Genomic DNA, 20157 nt, shown 5'->3' with positions numbered 1-20157 from the left:
AAAAAGATAAGTATTGGGTCGAATAAGCCCAACCCAAATGGACAGCGGCGCGCGTATGGTTTTTGTTTTGGGTCCAATGGATCTAGCTTACTTTTCCCATAACCTCACATTTTTACAAACTTGGGTACCCCTTGGGACCTATCCCAAGTATCCCAAGCTAGAGTTTATATACCCATATAAATCGTTAAGCTTTTCCAATGTGGGACAAGCACATTTTACAAATGTGTAAGAAACTCACCTAAAGCTATATCCACGAATCCGAAATTGCACGTTGAATTTTTATTCATCCGGAAATGATTTTGAGTAATCAAATATATGATGTTATTCACTGCGTGGCATTAAACACGACTACAATTACAAACGTTTAAAATAACGCTTGAATCCTACTTTAATTAATGCTAAAAGTTAACAAAAAATAAGATTTATATAAAGCCATTTTCCAACATGTTTGGCTGAGTTAACTCTCCCATAATGTGTTCTCCTTATGCACGAAACATGACAAATACAGTCATAAACTCTTCCACTTAATTGAGCTCAATGTCGTTAATTGGCATTTATCCCTCTCTTAGAGTTGCACCACATTTTCCCTTTCACATTTCCCCTCCCCAATCTATAACAATCTTAATATTTATCATCGTCTTAAAATATTGTATTACATGTTTTCTTTAACCATTTAAAATCTTATTGATTTGACTATAACTCATATGGACGTATGTAATTTTATTTTATTCTATTTTTTTAGGTCAAAATATATGATTAGATAAAATTAAAATCAATTTAAGAAATTAAGATGCACTTTGTCCTAATTAAAACTATGTTTGGTTTTGATTTTTTGGTTAAAAAAACACAAAAGACAAAATTAGCTACATAAATTAATAAGATAAAATGTCACATTCAAACCATAATCATTACATTTTTTTTCACAAAATTCAAAAACAAAAACCAAACGAGGGTAAAAAGGCCAGGCTAAAATAGCCAAAAAGCCAGACTATTTTAGCTATTCCCAAACGAAGACTAAAATTACATGAGTTAATTGGAGTGCTTGAGAAAATGGTTGAGTTAAAATAACCCACTAAAAAATAAAATAGACTAAAATAATTAATAAGATAAAATATTACATCTAATTTATAATTATTTCATTTTTTCTCTTACTTAAATAAACTACAAAAAAAAACGCAATTATTTTAACTAAATTAAAATAGTTCAAAAAATTAAATAACTAACTAAAGTAGTTAATTTCCCAAGGTCTTTACTAATTTAACAAAAAAATATATAAAGAAAGGAGATGGCCCGGTCCAACTACAGGCCCACTCGATTCAAAAAAAAACTACAGGCCCACTATCCACAGATCAAAAAGCAAACATACTAAAAAACCCGAAGGTTACCGGATTGAACCGGTTCGAAAATCTCAAACCCTAGATAGTACCTCGAATTTACCAATGCTTTCGCAATCTATAACTTCATCGCTCAGCGCCCTCTCTCTCTCTCTCTCTCTCTCTCTCTAAGCATCTTCGTGTTTCCTTCGCCTAGGGTTTTTGTTCAATTGGATTCTCTCATCAGCAGGTACGATCGTTTCCTAGGTTTTCCAACAGTATATCAGCGTTAGCGAATTAGGGTTATAATAAGTTCTTATAATTTGTATTTTTTGTTTATTGAAAGACTCTTCGCTCTTTGGATTTGTATCCGATAAACTATTTACTAGATTTATTTTATTTTATTTTATTTTTTTCAATTTTTTTATGTGTTGTAACCTTGTTTGTCTGAAACTGTTGTCTTCTCACAGTTCTCTTTCTGTCTCTCTCAAGAATTCTTGTTTTGTTTAACTGAGTTAACCATCTATCTCTATTAAAGTTCTAATTTTTTTTTTCAGTTTCATTAATGGGTCTTATGAATTTTATACAAATTCAGATCCTCTCTTTTCTACCTCTCTTGACTCTGAATTTTTCTGTTTCATTGATAAGAATTTGTGGGATTTGTTGTTTGGGGTGACTGAACTGAGACTAATACAATTAGCATTCAATTCTATAAGATATTTATTATTATACAAAAGATTATAAGTCAAACTTCGGTTTTTTTCTTTCCTTTTCATTGATTTTGATGGATGGCTAGTTTTGAAACTTATTTCTGGTGTCATCAGGAGGCAATTATTGATATAGAAGAATGGGTGAGACTGGGAAGCGATATCGTTCCCATAGGGTGTACAGAAATAGAAGTGGTTGAAGCATAAAAATCGTCATCGACAATGGCTTCCAAGAGGCATTTGCAGAGTTTGTTCAACAGAATTTGCAGGGAAAGTAGAATTATTAGGAGTTTTGGTGCTCTCTCTGAAAAAACCATGCCTTCCTCTTCTCAACACCTCATTAATTTGGAATATGAATGCAGTGCCCACAAGTAATCTCTCTCTCTCTGAGATCCTTTCCATATAGTCTGTATCTGGATACACAATTTTATTTTTATTTTTATGTTTATGTTTGTGTTTGTAAATTTGTATTTTCTTTTTGGCATCTCCTATTGGATATGATGTTTGGTTTGGATAGAATTATTGATGGCTTAGGATACTTCTATTTTAGTGGTGCTTGGATTGAGTGATTTGAGTAAGAAATTAAGTGAAAGAGAACTCTTTTCTTATATAAGTGAAGTGAGAAATGGTAAAAATTTGCGACAAAGAGAGCTATTTTAGTGGTCATTTTGGTCCCTATACCTTCCATTGGCTCAATTTTGAGCTTAATTTTAAATTTTGTGTCAATTTAATCCGATTGATAACCTCGTTAGTGTTTTTGATACAAAACTATTACTGAATTGGTTAAGGTTAATCACTGAGTTGAGTAACTTTATAATTTTACCCTAAAAAACATGACATATGCCACTTATGTGAATATTTTCCATAAAAAAATACTAAGAGTTGTAATCAGTTGGACTAAATTGAGACAAAATTATAAATTCAAGGTCAAAATTGAGCCAAATGAAATTATAGGATCAAAATGACACAAGGGCTAAATACAGGACTACGGTCAAAATTTGTCCTATTTTATTTTATAGGTTTTATTTCTCATCGAAAGTGGTGAGAGATTTTGTGGGAAACAAACGGATATTTGGTGGTGAGATTTAGTGAGGAATAGGCTGATTGGTTTTATATCTCATCAAAAGGGCCAGTGCTGTATGTCTGGCCCTTCCCCATTGCAACTTCAGAGATCTAAGTTTTGCTTAATTGCAAAGATATAAAATTGAAAAAGGTTTACATAATGTTAAGCTGATAAAGTATTTCTACTCTTTCTAAGAAACCGTGGCTAAGAAACTATTATGTATAGTTGCTTATGTTGAGTTCTATCTTTTGAACCTGCATCACTTGTTTCAGAGAGTTGTGAAATATAAAATATACAATTGCCTACTCACATTTGTTTTGAAGTTCGGTTGGATGCATTCGTGCTTAGAACCCAAATTGCAGAATAAGGCTGCTACAGGACAAAGAATCCAGAATTATAATACTTACTTACCAGTCTAAAGTTCCTTTATCGTGTATATTTTCTGAAACAAGATCAATAAACATGAGGCCAAAAAAACCATTGGGAAAAACCACCATGAAGACAGATAGAGGATCCATTGTACTTGAGCTTGCAACTTCAATGGAGTACTTGTCATTCTGATTTGTTGTCATCTGCTTTCTCTGTTAAATTGTGAAGGAAGAAACATGATTGAAACACCCCTTAGCTCATTTGAATGACCTCTTCCTTGTTCCCTAGAACAGTGTAACTTTTATGCTGAAGCAATTTTCTTGTACAAAAAAGTTCAAATGGTGCCAAGTTTCCCCTTCAGTTATCATTTTAATAATTTTTTTCTAAAAGATCATGTACAGTAGTTAGCTTTTGTATTAGAAGAAAATACTGGAAGAAATGCATAATATGGTATACTACCACAAACGTATCAAATATATGTAGTATACTACCACAAGCGATAATTTGATAGAAGAATAACAGCTTTCCATACCAAAAAGAAAGAACGATTTATTGTTATAGATAGGCCAAGCTCATTGTGTCTTGTATATATTGCATGCGTCTTGCTAACAAAGAAAAAGACAAAAATTAAAAAACAAAAAGCACTTGTCACCAATTTCAAAACACTTTTCATTGATTTAATTTTTTTTTTTTTAAAAACATTTTCACCATTTCCAAAATGCGTTTTACACAAATTCCAATATTGAAGCTTGCCCCAAGGCACTTGTTAGTTAGCATTTGCCTATGAAGCACGGACACCTCTTCGCAGGTTGCGTACAGGTGTCCGACACATGTTGGACATGGACACACTCCAAACACGTGTCAGACACGCTGGAAAGAGTTGGACATGCTGGGACACTTTGGACACGCTGCGGACACTTTGGGACACGCTGAGGACACGTTGAGGACACGCCGGGGACACTTTAGGAACACGCTGAGTATTATTTTTTTCAAAAAAAATTATAATTTTTAATTTGTTTGCTAAAACAGCATACCTAAAGTTGATAAATTTGATGAAAATTAAATATTTAACATAAAATACATATTAAATATTTAAAAATATTCATATAATAAAAAAATATATTTTGAACGTGTTCCCAACGTGTCGTGTCCTGCACTTTTTGAAAATTTACGTGTCTGTATCATGTCCGTGTCATGTCATGTGTCCATATCCGTGCTTCTTAGGCATTTGCCATGTTGTATAACATCCATCATTGATGTGGGTTATTTAATGTGTCTTGGTGGATTTTTACTTATCCAAGTCACTTTTCTGGCTGAATCACAGTTATCACCCCGTTCCGATTGTATTCTCTCAAGCGAAGGGATCATCTATATGGGATCCTGAAGGCAACAAATATCTTGATTTTCTCTCAGCCTACTCTGCGGTTAATCAGGTGAGATTTAGGGGCTGTTTATTTTAGTTAGTTATATCTTCATATATACCTTGTCAGAGAACCAACATTGTACTGGATGTATCCTTTTGCCTGCCAGGGGAGGGTTTAACAAGTTCATCTTGGGAGGCCAATGTAAATAGGAAGGTAAAATTGAAAAAAGAAAAAAGAAGATGAAGTGTTTTTAAAATTATATGCATGCTAAAGACACTTACCTACTTGAGTAAGCTATACTGCCCAACTGAAAAAGTGGTTACATATGACATTGAAATTTCACTTAAATTGTCAAACTTCTACAATTTTCTGAGAAAATTGGCCATTGGACTCTAAAGCTTAAAATTTGTAGAAATTTTCAAATAAGTTAAATGACAATGAAGAAATTTGAATATATATATATATATGTATGAGATTAAAAAAATGAGACATACAGGTTTTTATTTTAAAACAAGTTTGCAGCTGAGGGGAAACTGAATTTGTAAGCCATGCCTACTAGATGCAATTCAAAGGTTATGATTGTGTGATCAAATTTTCAAATAAATAATCTCAACTATGAAATGTTTCTATTATACTTGAATGAGGTATGAACTGTCAACCATTTAGACACCATGATTACATTTTGTGCATTCCCATTTTTTTATTTTTTATTTTTATTTTTTTTAATGGGTATCCATAAAAAAGAAAGAAAGAAAGAAAGAAAATTCTTGTAAGGTTAGTCCAAAGATTGTAAAAAGCTTAAACAAGGTTTCTGTATCGATAAACACATAATACTCATGTTGTATTCTAAAGCAAAAGCACTAGCAAATCTTCTTACACAATAGCTGTGGCGCTGGGGCCGTAGTTGTTCATTCATGATATGTGTTGTGTGTTGTTTTCATATCTCTCCATATCATGTACCTCGACTTATTTATTATGTACTTTTAAGATTTTTTTTTACCATCTTTAAAATAGGTAGAGAACAATTATATATACAAATCAGAAGTATCTTGCAAGAGTGAAGGATTAAGTAGCATGATCACAACTTGCCATTGAATTGTTCTCTATAGTAATATTTTGATAAAAACTCTCTTTAGCGCTACTTTTTTCTTAAAATTTCCAAAAAAAAAAAAAAGAGAAGAAATTGAAGAGTGCTTGTGTCTTGTGTATCTGCATTGCATTTGCACATGCTTTATGGAGATGTATACATTTGCATCAGAGAGGGCAGCCTATAGGATAATATAGAAGTTTGTTGTAGGAAATGAATACTTCTGAAGGGATTATTTGTTCTTTACATCTGTCTTGACACCAACATGTTGATAGAGCCCAAAGGCGATGAAGAGATCCGTCTATAAACATTTATAGCCTACACTTGAATGGACTTATTGTATTGGTTCACTTCACTTTCTTTTTATTGCATTGCATAGCAAACGGAGGTTAAGTTCTAACTTAATAGCTTCTTTCTGCAGGGACATTGTCATCCAAAGATTGTTAAAGCATTACTAGAACAGGCAGAAAGGCTCACTCTTAGCTCTAGAGCCTTCTATAATGACAGATTTCCAATATTTGCAGAGCATCTAACCAGCATGTTTGGTTATGAAATGGTCTTACCAATGAATACTGGTGCCGAAGGTGTAGAAACAGCTCTGAAGTTGGCAAGGAAATGGGGCTATGAGAAGAAAAAGATTCCCAAAGATGAGGTACTAAATACGTCTTCATCCCGATGTCTTATGCTTAAAAACAGTGCTTCTTCAAATTTTTATTATTTATTTATTTATTTTAGAAAAGGAACTCACATACTTGATTTAGGTGTACTAGTTATGATAATCATTTATAGAAAATTCCTCGATCCGTCTCCTTCTTTATCTTAGACTCCAAATGTCTGTTTTAAACATACCTAAAATTTCTGGAGTCATGTTGGTGGAATTTTTAATTTCATTTAGCAATGTATTTTTTTCTTTATTTTCATCCCTTTCTACAAATTTCTGGGGTTCATTAATCCAGATAGCAGTCTGCATTTATTATTGCATTGTTTATTGGGTCTTGCAAAACAAGTGCCCATAGGGCACAAGGAAAGACAAAAAAGGAGAAGAACACGATGCGCCTTTATTAAATTGAATACACTTTTCATTGAAATCAATACGCTTTTTAATCTTTTCACCTATTTTCAAGACACTTTTCACCCCAATTCCAATATTAAACAATGCCTCGAGGGCATTCGTTAGCATTTGCCTGGTTTATTAGGGGTATTTATTCATAAATCCCTCTTTACCTACTTATGTTCCACTTAGTCCAAATTATTTTCTTATATTCTATTAAGTCCTATGGTTGACATAGTTACCAAAATACCCCTAATAATAATAAGGTAAAGCGTGCATTAATGTTCACATTGATAGTGTGTATGTTCCATGATGTAAACATTCACACTGTAAAATTTATTTAATGTGAATGTTCATATCATCAAATTGCTGAGGGTACAAAAAATATTTGTAAGGGTAAAATTGTCCATAAAATACCTTAAATATGAGAATTAGGATTTGGTGGATCAAATGTCCAAAATAATAGGACTTATTGGAATACAATAATATCTTATGAACTAATTGGGATACAAGTACTTGAAAGAGGATTTTCTAATAAATTTCCCGGTTTATTATGGCAATTACTTTTTTAACATTTTAGCATTTAATGTTTTTTGTTGGCTTGTTGCCAAGTAGTATAACATCCTATTTGCGCTTTCGATTTTTTTATTCAAATAATGTCTTTTCGCAGGCTATCATTGTCTCGTGTTGTGGCTGCTTCCATGGTCGTACATTGGCTGTTATTTCTATGAGCTGTGACAATGAGGCTACTCGTGGTTTTGGGCCCTTGTTGCCTGGCCACCTCAAAGTTGATTTTGGTGATGAAGTTGGTCTTGAGAAGATATTTAAAGGTTTCTAAACATGGGAATTTTGTCAATTATGATGATATTTTTAAATTACAATGAAATATTTTGCTCACAACTTTGGGCCTAAGAAATCTTGTTCTTATGAAATGCCATGTTATGTCAACTTTGGCAGATTAGAATATGAATGATGCAAATATATTATTTCTCTTTCATGGTATGCAGAAAAAGGAGATCGGATAGTCGGATTTCTTTTTGAACCTATCCAAGGAGAGGCTGGGGTATGTGTCCTTGGTAACTTAAAATATGATCAATTTGGAAATGTGCTTTTATTTTATATTTTCATTCAATCAGAGCAACAAGCAATGATAGGATAATAATTTATATATTATAATTTGTCGCTTCTAGCCAAACTGGCTCATTATTTTAGGCTAAGTCGTAGCCATTTTCTTCAATCTCAATGGAAGATATATATTATTTATTTTTATTTTTTGTGATATACTGTTTGAAACAAGTTCTATGGTAGTTTGGCCTGCCCTAGCTGGGGCATGGATGTATAATTTAGTGATTTATTTTCTGTTTCTTAATTTCTTTACCTTTAGATAATTTTGTTTCACATACTTTGTTGTTAGGTTATAATTCCTCCAGATGGTTATCTAAAAGCTGTCAGAGATCTTTGCTCAAAATACAATATTTTAATGGTTGCTGATGAGATACAAACTGGCTTGGCACGGACAGGAAGAATGCTAGCTTGCGATTGGGAAGAAGTTCGCCCAGATGTTGTAGTAAGGCCTTTTATCATATTAGATTCATACACCCCACTATTTGATTTGAATGTGGCTAACTTTTAAGTTTTAACCCTATTGTTTATATTATATCTGAAACCATATCAACCAAGTCAACTAAATCTATCGGTAAATGTATTTTAACTCTTTGCTTTAGAAATTTTCTTTGGTAAGATATTTGCTTCATGAATTTGGTTTGCAAGTTGGTTCTTCTCTGTAGATGTTTTATTTATTCCTTTTCTACATCTCAAGGCATGGATCTTCTCTCCAGCACTAAGAAAAGGGCTTAGTTACAGGAAGAGAGAAATTTCAATGTGCAAGATCTACATTTTTTATTTTATTTTCAGTTCTGTCATCATGTTTCATAAATTTAAAGTCTAAAACACTTGTTTTCGAGAGGTTGTTGTGGCAACTATGTAACTTGATCCAAACCAAGTGATGAAATCAATCTAGGATGTAACTATCCTCAAGCTCGGCCCGCCAATTACGCTAGTATGAAGAACTTTCATTCTTTTATACATGTATTGACATCTCAAGAAAAATGCCTATTTTCTCAGTGTGTGTGAGGCAATATTCTTTCAAACTTTGTGTTACTAATACTATATGAAACCCTGTATTGTCTAAAGTATCTGTGAATATTTTATTAACAGCTTAAATTTGCTTCCATGCTGTAAGATAACTTATTTTATGGTTACATTGTTCAGATACTAGGAAAAGCATTGGGTGGTGGAGTGGTTCCTGTAAGTGCAGTGCTTGCAGACAAAGATGTTATGCTTTGTATTAGGCCAGGAGAGCATGGAAGGTCAGACTTATGACTGCCTCACTTTTATTGATAAATTTGTTGGGTCCATTTTCGTTTCCCTGCTACTGAATTTGAATGTTGCTTACTTAACAAATTACAGCGTTAAGCTACCAAGAGCTATCTTGATTTTGAAAAGTAGCCAAGTACCCAAACCCCAAATGCAGTTCAATCACAGATAGACTGGTTACAGCTTTTGTTTGAGTTAGGCGTGGTTATTATTCCATTTATTTTGGGTTATTACTGTGTCGTAAGCATAGTCTATTGGTACATAGAAACTTGGAATAAATCTTTGGGGTTCATTTCTCTGCATGATGTGTTTGACTGGTTCAATATGTCATGCCACCTCTGGAATATAACTTGGTGGGGGTGGTGGGCCAGGTCTAGTTTGGCTGCCGCACAATTGAATTTTGAGAAGTCATAGGAAGAGAACTCAACAAATGAAAGAACGAGTTTATGGATGTCGAGCATACATTGTCTACTTTTCTTGTTGAAGGAAATAATGGCTATGATTTATAGCTAGAACATTACATTCCCCCAGTTAGCTAAAAATGAACAAGCTGCTCTTTTTCTTTTAATTTTTTTAGTTTTCCATCTCAATTTTGATGCTAAGTAGGGATAAAGTTCTGGTTTTAATACATGAATTCCCTATTGAATTGTGCTTTACTTGAACATCATGAATGGACTCATTTTAGCTTCTAATATAACTGTCACTTGATTCAAAACATTAGGCTTGTAGTAGCTCTTCCTGACCAACTCGAAACTGTTCAAATATGATATTTTGGAGATTATAAGGTTACACTGGTATGTTCATCAGCTTATGTGGGGAGGCTTTGTTTTCACATACAACTTTCTCTCAGTTCACATACCATTTTTCATTCGGAGGTTGATTTCTAAACAAAACTACATGGTTCCGAAATCAACTTCCAAATGAAAACCAATAGTTCCAAAATCAACCAGAGATATAGCTGAATCATAAAGTTTTGTTCGGAAGGTGATTTCTGAACTGAGATAATGTGTGTGTGAAATAAAAGCTCCCGTTTATGTCCGATCTGTATTATCTTTTTCACTCTGTCATTCATAATATTGCTATGAGGCTGCATTTAGCAGAAGCTGACATGGTTTTGATTTTACATTGTTATCAGCACCTTTGGCGGAAATCCTTTGGCTAGTGCAGTTGCTGCTGCTTCACTAGAGGTTATCAGAGATGAGCGACTCGCTGAGAGGTATTAATCCTATTCCCTGGTGTTTAGGATAGCAAGACTTATGCTATAATCATCAGACACGGGGCACTTGGAAGAAACTAAATTCAAAGAGTGTTCATTTGATTTGATTTATTTTTTATTTTTAAGTTTGATTTTCTATTATATATACTATTAGTACATTGAGTGAACTCCCTAATATTTTAAATGTCAGTTCTTCTAGTTGGCGGAACAAAAGGTGAATTTCTTGTGCTTGGCATTCGTAAGTTGAGTTTTGTCATCAATTGTTTATCTTGTGCTTTACTCGATTTGCTTGGCTTATTATTGGGCTTGCAATGGTTGCGCTGGCATTTAGCTTCACTCAGCTCATTTAGCTAATGAGCTCTAGTCTAATGTTCAAGCTCGGCTCATTTCACTAATGAACAACACATGAATGAGCTTTTTAGCAAGCCACACCCATGCTGTCATGAACAACTTGGTTCATTTGCAGCTCTACAGGCTTCAATCTATGAAAAGTTGTTAAACTACTTAGATACACTTAACCCCTTGAGTTTGTGATATTATCACTCCTAGCCCCGTCATCTGGGAATCTGACTTGGTCTTCCCTGTTCAATAATGTAAATTCGTTACTGTTGTCTCTCTCTCTCTCTCTCTCTCTCTCTCTCTTCACTACTTGTTACTCTGCAGATCGGCAAAAATGGGAGAGGAGTTTAGGCATCAGCTAAACAAGGTTCAACAGCAATTCCCTAATGTTATAAAGGAAGTGCGGGGAAAAGGCCTGTTTAATGCTGTGGAGCTTAACACCAAGAATTTGTTCCCCATCTCTGCTTATGATATATGTATAAAGTTGAAGGAAAGAGGAATTCTCGCAAAGCCTACTCACGATACCATTGTTCGACTCACTCCTCCCCTTTGCATGAGGTAAGGATCGATGCTTGATGAATGTTTTATGGTTTCAATATGTTAAAATCTTATATTTATTCACAGGATCATCATGGTTTAGTGACGTCTTCACCGGGCATACCCTGTTGACAACTGTGTCAATCCGAAGTTTTCAATTGTTCATGCCACTTTTGAAGTGATGCATTGAGCTCAACTCAATGAAGCGTCATACTAAGTATTTGGATTGACCATGATAACCCTTTATGTTCTCCACTTTTCCCTGGATGTTGTAATTCCCCTTGCTCCCGAACACACAATTTAAAAAAAAAAGGGATTTTGACTTGGCGGCAAAAATGTGACTTTGTTTTATGGAACTAAATACTTCGCATAAAAAAATACATGACAAAAGGAGCAAATTTTAAATGAGAATGCTGTATTGCATGAGTGGCGTGTAGAGTTAGATTAAAAAGCATACATACGAGACCCGAGATAATACCAAATGAGGTAAATATAAAAGTTTGTTGACTTTGTTTTGCGCAGTGACTTTGTTTTACTGATATATATCTTGTGTGTTTCCAGTTTACCAGTACTGAATGTTTCCTAAATTTCTGAACTTGTCGTACACCCGTGCAGAATTCACATGTTTTAACTGTTAATACTTCTGACTTATATTTTGCACGGTCTGTAACTGAATTTCTGAGATAGATACAATTAATGGACTGTATGACGAGAAATTAGTGTCCATAGCTTCCTATTTGTACTTCGTTTTTACATATTTGATATCATGTGATTTTCTGACCTAATTCGGAACTTTCAGTTTGGAGGAGCTCCAAGAGGGCTCAAAGGCACTGCACGACGTTTTGCAAATCGATCTGCCAGAGATGCAGAAGTCAAAGCCGAAAACAGTTCCCCCAACAACCTCAGATGTATGTGACCGGTGCGGCCGAAACTCCTATGATTCATCATAGGAACTCTGAATTACAGCCATATCGTTACCTCTTATACTTTTATATATTGCACCTGGTACTCAAGAGCTGTGGTTTTTTTTTTTTTTTTTTAATTTTATTTTAATATTAGCCAGAATAAAATAATGCTGAGACTTCTTCACTAAGTTTGGATGTTGTTTCTTATGATTATTTTTCGTTTCATGTTTATAAAAAATTTTAAATTGTGAATAAAATTTTGTTGGGTACCAATTTTCGTTTTCAAAACATTATAGACATATCATAAAATGGGAATGCACAAAATGTAATCATGGTGTCTAAATGGTTGACAGTTCATACCTCATTCAAGTATAATAGAAACATTTCATAGTTGAGATTATTGTTGGAAATGGTAGAAAAATTCTGGGTAAAATCAGAATTTTTTCTCAAGTTTGGTCTATTTTTTAGGTGGGCCCCGAGTGTCGATTTACTCGGGTCAAAGTGGTAACGCGTTCTATGCCGCGTTGTGATTCACGTGGTATATTTGGTTGCTCAAAACCATTACCGAGTGAATGGGAAATTGAAGCCAAAGTGTGCTCCATGGAAATGGAGTTTTGGTGGAAATTCCTTAAGGTTGTAAATTGGCTTGTCCCACATTGATTTGGTGGGAAGTTATCAAAGGGTTTATAAGGCTTGGGTTAGATACTTGGGGTGTGCCCCAAGGGGTACCCAAGTGTTTTAGAGGGAGAGGTTATGGGCAAAATGGTCTAGACCCATTGGACCCAAAATTACCACACGCGCGCGCAGCCGCCGCCGCCGGCCGTCTGGTCGGGCGGGCTGTTTCTTGGAAATCCACGAAACAAACTTGCATCGCACGATCCACAATAGAATCCGAGTTCATTGCTTTAGACAAAGCAGGTGAAGAAGCAGAATGGCTTCGTCACTTCTTAGAAGACATTTCAATGTGGCCAAAACCTGTGCCAGCTATTTGCATTCATTGTGATAGTCAATCTGCAATAGGCAGGGCACAGAATCACATGTATAACGGTAAGTCACGACATATTCGTCGTCGACATAATACCGTAAGGCAATTGTTGTCAAACGGAATAATCTCAATAGATTATATAAAATCTAAAGAGAATATTGCGGATCCGTTAACAAAAGGTTTGACAAAAGAGCTAGTGTATAGTTCATCAAAGGGGATGGGATTAAAGCCTATTACATAAGAGTCGTCATAATGGTAACCTTACTTATATGACTGGAGATCCCAAGAAGTAAGTTCAAAGGGACAACTAAGTTATGTATGGTTCGCCAGAAATCACCAAGGGATTAAAATTCCTACCCATTCCTATAGTGAGAGTGATATCTGCAACATATGTTGTCTGCAGGGGTATAAGGATAAGCTTTGCTTTTAATGATTACTTATATCTTGATTAAGGCATAAAATCAAGACGAGTATAAGGAGATACTCACAATAAGAATCACCTATATGAGTGTTGAACTGGGGCCGGTTCTATGAGAATGAAAAAGGCTATATTCTTTAGAAATACTCATGAAAACCAGGTGCGTTCAAGGCCAAAATGAACACAACAGTGAGAACCACGATGTGTTAGAAGATATTTTGTGTGAAATCTATTGTCTTGGCTTACACAAACGGCTGAACAATTCAAGGCATCGCGTCCATTGGTTAGCCAGTAAGTCCGATAGGTTATCACTAGGGAAGGTTCAAGGCCGAAAACTACCTATCCTGATGCAAGATATTTTCGACTTATACTCTTTCGTTAAGTCTGCATATTGTTGCATTTCCGTTGTCATCAAATTTCATTCATGTGGGGGATTGTTGGAAATGGTAGAAAAATTCTGGGTAAAAACCAGAATTTTTTCTCAAGTTTGGTCTATTTTTTAGGTGGGCCCCGAGTGTCGATTTACTCGGGTCAAAGTGGTAACGCGTTCTATGCCGCGTTGTGATTCACGTGGTATATTTGGTTGCTCAAAACCATTACCGAGTGAATGGGAAATTGAAGCCAAAGTGTGCTCCATGGAAATGGAGTTTTGGTGGAAATTCCTTAAGGTTGTAAATTGGCTTGTCCCACATTGATTTGGTGGGAAGTTTTGAAAGGGTTTATAAGGCTTGGGTTAGATACTTGGGGTGTGCCCCAAGGGGTACCCAAGTGTTTTAGAGGGAGAGGTTATGGGCAAAATGGGCTAGACCCATTGGACCCAAAATCACCACACGCGCGCCGCCGCCGCCGTCTGTCCGGTCGGGCGGCCTGGGCTGGGTTGGGCCTGGGCTTGGGCGCGGGTGCGGGGTGTGTGGTTGGGCTTTTAATCTTTTTGGGCCAAAAACATTTGAATTTAATTTTATTTTTTATTAAAATAAAATCCAGAATTCAAATTAAATTGGTTTGGATTTTATGTTCATCCAAACAGGGGCCCTTCCCGTTTTCAAACAGAATTAAACTGATTTGGATTTATTGCTCATCCAAACAGAGCCCTTCCCGTTTTTATCTGTTTGAATAAATTAACCCAACAGATTCAAATCTGTTCAAATTTGAAACTAACAGGTTTCATACCTGTTCAATTCAAAACCAAGAGCCACCTTTACCTCTATAAATAGACTAGCCTCCTATTTGGATTTGACTCCAATTTTTCGTACTCCATCCTCTGCAAATTATATTCTTCATCTTGCTGCATTTTATTTCCGAAAGAAAGAGTGTAAACACTTAGTGTGTTCGTAAGGCAAACAATTTGTAGTGCTGCTATTGTTTGTGGTAAGATCATTTCATCCTGGGAGATAGACGTCCAAATTCTGAAAGCACCGTGGAGAAGACGAATCTGTCTTAAGGACACAGTGTTAAACACTGGACTTGATCAGAAAAGTTATTCAAATAAATTAACCAAGTAAGTTGTTTAATTTTATTCTGTTTTTATTTGTTTATTTAATCAGATTTTAATTTTGTTTTTGTAACAAAATAAAATCTGTGGTTTTATTTATTTATTTATTATTTCGAGTTTGATTTTTGTAATCAAACAAATTCTCTCCTTTTCTTTATTTCTTTATATTCTTGTTGTTGTTTTGTACACAACAGAATTTAATCTATTTAAATACAGTGAAGATTGTCCAACAATTATTTATTTGAAAATTTGATCACACAATCATAACCTTTGAATTGCATCTAGTAGGCATGGCTTACAAATTCAGTTTCCCCTCAGCTGCAAACTTGTTTTAAAATAAAAACCTGTATGTCTCATTTTTTTAATCTCATACATATATATATATATATATATATTCAAATTTCTTCATTGTCATTTAACTTATTTGAAAATTTCTACAAATTTTAAGCTTTAGAGTCCAATGGCCAATTTTCTCAGAAAATTGTAGAAGTTTGACAATTTAAGTGAAATTTCAATGTCATATGTAACCACTTTTTCAGTTGGGCAGTATAGCTTACTCAAGTAGGTAAGTGTCTTTAGCATGCATATAATTTTAAAAACACTTCATCTTCTTTTTTCTTTTTTCAATTTTACCTTCCTATTTACATTGGCCTCCCAAGATGAACTTGTTAAACCCTCCCCTGGCAGGCAAAAGGATACATCCAGTACAATGTTGGTTCTCTGACAAGGTATATATGAAGATATAACTAACTAAAATAAACAGCCCCTAAATCTCACCTGATTAACCGCAGAGTAGGCTGAGAGAAAATCAAGATATTTGTTGCCTTCAGGATCCCATATAGATGATCCCTTCGCTTGAGAGAATACAATCGGAACGGGGTGATAACTGTGATTCAGCCAGAAAAGTGACTTGGATAAGTAAAAATCCACCAAGACACGTTAAATAACCCACATCAATGATGGATGTTATACAACATGGCAAATGCCTAAGAAGCACGGATATGGTCACATGACATGACACGGACATGATACAGACACGTAAATTTTCAAAAAGTGCAGGACACGACACGTTGGGAACACGTTCAAAATATATATTTTTATTATATGAATATTTTTAAATATTTAATATGTATTTTATGTTAAATATTTAATTTTCATCAAATTTATCAACTTTAGGTATGCTGTTTTAGCAAACAAATTTAAAATTATAATTTTTTTTGAAAAAAATAGTACTCAGCGTGTTCCTAAAGTGTCCCCGGCGTGTCCCAAAGTGTCCGCAGCGTGTCCAAAGTGTCCCAGCATGTCCAACTCTTTCCAGCGTGTCTGACATGTGTTTGGAGTGTGTCCATGTCCAACATGTGTCGGACAACTGTACGCAACCTGCGAAGAGGTGTCCGTGCTTCATAGGCAAATGCTAACAAGTGCCTTGGGGCAAGCTTCAATATTGGAATTTGTGTAAAACGCATTTTGGAAATGGTGAAAATGTTTTTAAAAAAAAAAAAATTAAATCAATGAAAAGTGTTTTGAAATTGGTGACAAGTGCTTTTTGTTTTTTAATTTTTGTCTTTTTCTTTGTTAGCAAGACGCATGCAATATATACAAGACACAATGAGCTTGGCCTATCTATAGCAATAAATCGTTCTTTCTTTTTGGTATGGAAAGCTGTTATTCTTCTATCAAATTATCGCTTGTGGTAGTATACTACATATATTTGATACGTTTGTGGTAGTATACCATATTATGCATTTCTTCCAGTATTTTCTTCTAATACAAAAGCTAACTACTGTACATGATCTTTTAGAAAAAAATTATTAAAATGATAACTGAAGGGGAAACTTGGCACCATTTGAACTTTTTTGTACAAGAAAATTGCTTCAGCATAAAAGTTACACTGTTCTAGGGAATAAGGAAGAGGTCATTCAAATGAGCTAAGGGGTGTTTCAATCATGTTTCTTCCTTCACAATTTAACAGAGAAAGCAGATGACAACAAATCAGAATGACAAGTACTCCATTGAAGTTGCAAGCTCAAGTACAATGGATCCTCTATCTGTCTTCATGGTGGTTTTTCCCAATGGTTTTTTTGGCCTCTTGTTTATTGATCTTGTTTCAGAAAATATACACGATAAAGGAACTTTAGACTGGTAAGTAAGTATTATAATTCTGGATTCTTTGTCCTGTAGCAGCCTTATTCTGCAATTTGGGTTCTAAGCACGAATGCATCCAACTGAACTTCAAAACAAATGTGAGTAGGCAATTGTATATTTTATATTTCACAACTCTCTGAAACAAGTGATGCAGGTTCAAAAGATAGAACTCAACATAAGCAACTATACATAATAGTTTCTTAGCCACGGTTTCTTAGAAAGAGTAGAAATACTTTATCAGCTTAACATTATGTAAACCTTTTTCAATTTTATATCTTTGCAATTAAGCAAAACTTAGATCTCTGAAGTTGCAACGGGGAAGGGCCAGACATACAGCACTGGCCCTTTTGATGAGATATAAAACCAATCAGCCTGTTCCTCACTAAATCTCACCACCAAATATCCGTTTGTTTCCCACAAAATCTCTCACCACTTTCGATGAGAAATAAAACCTATAAAATAAAATAGGACAAATTTTGACCGTAGTCCTGTATTTTAGCCCTTGTGTCATTTTGATCCTATAATTTCATTTGGCTCAATTTTGACCTTGAATTTATAATTTTGTCTCAATTTGGTCCAACTGATTACAACACTTAGTATTTTTTTATGGAAAATATTCACATAAGTGGCATATGTCATGTTTTTTAGGGTAAAATTATAAAGTTACTCAACTCAGTGATTAACCTTAACCAATTCAGTAATAATTTTGTATCAAAAACACTAACGAGGTTATCAATCGGATTAAATTGACACAAAATCTAAAATTAAGCTCAAAATTGAGCCAATGGAAGGTATAGGGACCAAAATGACCACTAAAATAGCTCTCTTTGTCGCAAATTTTTACCATTTCTCACTTCACTTATATAAGAAAAGAGTTCTCTTTCACTTAATTTCTTACTCAAATCACTCAATCCAAGCACCACTAAAATAGAAGTATCCTAAGCCATCAATAATTCTATCCAAACCAAACATCATATCCAATATGAGATGCCAAAAAGAAAATACAAATTTACAAACGCAAACATAAACATAAACATAAAAATAAAATTGTGTATCCAGATATAGACTATATGGAAAGGATCTCAGAGAGAGAGAGATTACTTGTGGGCACTGCATTCATATTCCAAATTAATGAGGTGTTGAGAAGAGGAAGGCATGGTTTTTTCAGAGAGAGCACCAAAACTCTTAATAATTCTACTTTCCCTGCAAATTCTGTTGAACAAACTCTGCAAATGCCTCTTGGAAGCCATTGTCGATGACGATTTTTATGCTTCAACCACTTCTATTTCTGTACATCCGATTACTCAACTTTCTTCGATGAAATTCCACTTCTCCGTCTCTCTCTCTCTCTCTCTCTCTCTCTCTCTCTCTCTCTCTCTCTCTCTCTCTCTCTCGAGTAATTATCCTTTTTTTGTCGATCGTTGTTTTTATGCGATGAAAGGCAAATGTCAGCTACATTTCCCAAAGTTCTCATCGACTAGACAATATGTCAATATCCAACAGAAAGTATCCACGGCCAAAATCTTGAGTCTTGGGAAGTGAGTTTTTTTAATTGTAGGATTTTATTGGAGTAGAAATTGTGTGTTTAAAAAGGTAGTTGGATTTTTTTTTAGTTGAGTATGATGTTTGTTAAAAGAAAAATGAAATGATTATAGAATTTAATGTGATATTTTTGTTTTGATTTGTTTTTTTTAATTTTGTAAAACATTTGTTTTGTAATGAAAAAAAACAAAAAAAAAAAAACCAAAAACCAAGTTTCTAAAGTCGAAATTCTTTTTTTTAAGGTTTTAATTTTTTTGATAGGATAATTATTACATTTTAAAAAATTAATTTTTTAAAATTATCTTTTGATGAAAATATAATTGTACTTCATATATTATTAATGAATTAAAAAGAAGAGTAAAATGAAAAATTTATATTATTTTTATGCTTAATTTTTGAAAATAAACTAATATTTTGGGATAATAAAAAATAGAATAAAGAATTAATATTTTGGGATGGAGGGAGTACTATTATTCGTCACAAACTAGAGTAATAAAATATTTCTGTGACTTTGGTTATAATATTTTTTTGTTATATTAATTTATGATTAAATTATTCATTTTGTGATTAACGTTATAAAATTTTATGATTAAATTATACATTTTATGATAAAATACAAATGCCATAGTGACATACACTCACAAAAAATACTCAGGGTGTCTGGTTTTAATTTTTTGAAAATTGAGTTTTTTTATTTTTTTATTTCTAGTCAATATTTTTAAAATTTAAAAAAAAATTATTTTTTTTAGATACACCTTCCTTAGATATATCTAAAAAGTAAAATTTTTGTGAAAAAATATTTTAAAAAATTAATAAATAAATAAAAATGCGAAAATTATATTAAATTTTAATATTGTTTGTATTTAGTAAATTTTTTAAAGATTTTTTTCACAAATTATATTTTTTAAGTATATTTATCTTAGGTGTGTCTAAATTTTTTTTTAAAAAAAAATTACTTAAAATATTAAAAAAAATCAATGGAAAAAAAGGAAAAATAAAAAAAAAATCTGAAAAAATGAATTCTAAAAACCAAAACCAAGTAGAGTGACTACTATTTTTGGTTTAAATATAGATTGAAAATTCATAAAATTATTTTTGAAAATTTCAAACCAAAAAAAAAAAGAAAAAAGAAAAGGAGTGATCCCATTTGGAAATTTGACTCTTTTAGTGATTTTTTTTTATCAAATAAAAAAGTTATTTCTGAATAATTTTTTGTGTGAATAAATAATTGTGAAAAAAAATAATTAA

General features: G+C 33.6%; 1 protein-coding gene across 2 annotated transcripts; it reads left to right on the top strand.

The window, feature by feature from the left end:
* The first annotated feature begins 1303 nt into the window (after positions 1-1303).
* Positions 1304-12600, top strand: LOC114294609 (ornithine aminotransferase, mitochondrial). Of its 2 annotated transcripts, XM_082886362.1 has the most exons (11): positions 1304-1563; positions 2138-2391; positions 4777-4885; positions 6325-6555; positions 7625-7784; positions 7962-8017; positions 8369-8521; positions 9226-9323; positions 10466-10546; positions 11210-11443; positions 12222-12600. In XM_082886362.1, exons 2-11 carry the CDS (start codon positions 2243-2245, stop codon positions 12370-12372), a joined length of 1422 nt encoding a protein of 473 aa, XP_082742488.1. In that variant the 5' UTR covers positions 1304-1563; positions 2138-2242; the 3' UTR covers positions 12373-12600. The 2 variants fall into 2 exon arrangements, with proteins under 2 accessions (XP_082742488.1, XP_082742489.1); XM_082886363.1 differs by lacking the exon at positions 4777-4885 and having other exon boundaries at positions 1377-1563.
* Positions 12601-20157: the final 7557 nt, after the last annotated feature.

The sequence above is a fragment of the Camellia sinensis genome, chromosome 9 (assembly GCF_055761805.1).
Source record: "Camellia sinensis isolate YWXY chromosome 9, ASM5576180v1, whole genome shotgun sequence".
Taxonomy (NCBI): domain Eukaryota; kingdom Viridiplantae; phylum Streptophyta; class Magnoliopsida; order Ericales; family Theaceae; genus Camellia; species Camellia sinensis.
The sequence above is the reverse complement of the archived record's forward strand: the minus strand, read 5'-3'. Positions and strand labels throughout refer to the sequence as shown.

Coding starts and splice junctions, on each gene's coding strand:
- LOC114294609 (XM_082886362.1), top strand. CDS start 2,243: ATGGCTTCCAAGAGGCATTTGCAGAGTTTGTTCAACAGAATTTGCAGG. Junction 7,785..7,961: donor TCTTGAGAAGATATTTAAAG/GTTTCTAAACAT, acceptor CATGGTATGCAG/AAAAAGGAGATCGGATAGTC. Junction 8,018..8,368: donor CTATCCAAGGAGAGGCTGGG/GTATGTGTCCTT, acceptor CTTTGTTGTTAG/GTTATAATTCCTCCAGATGG.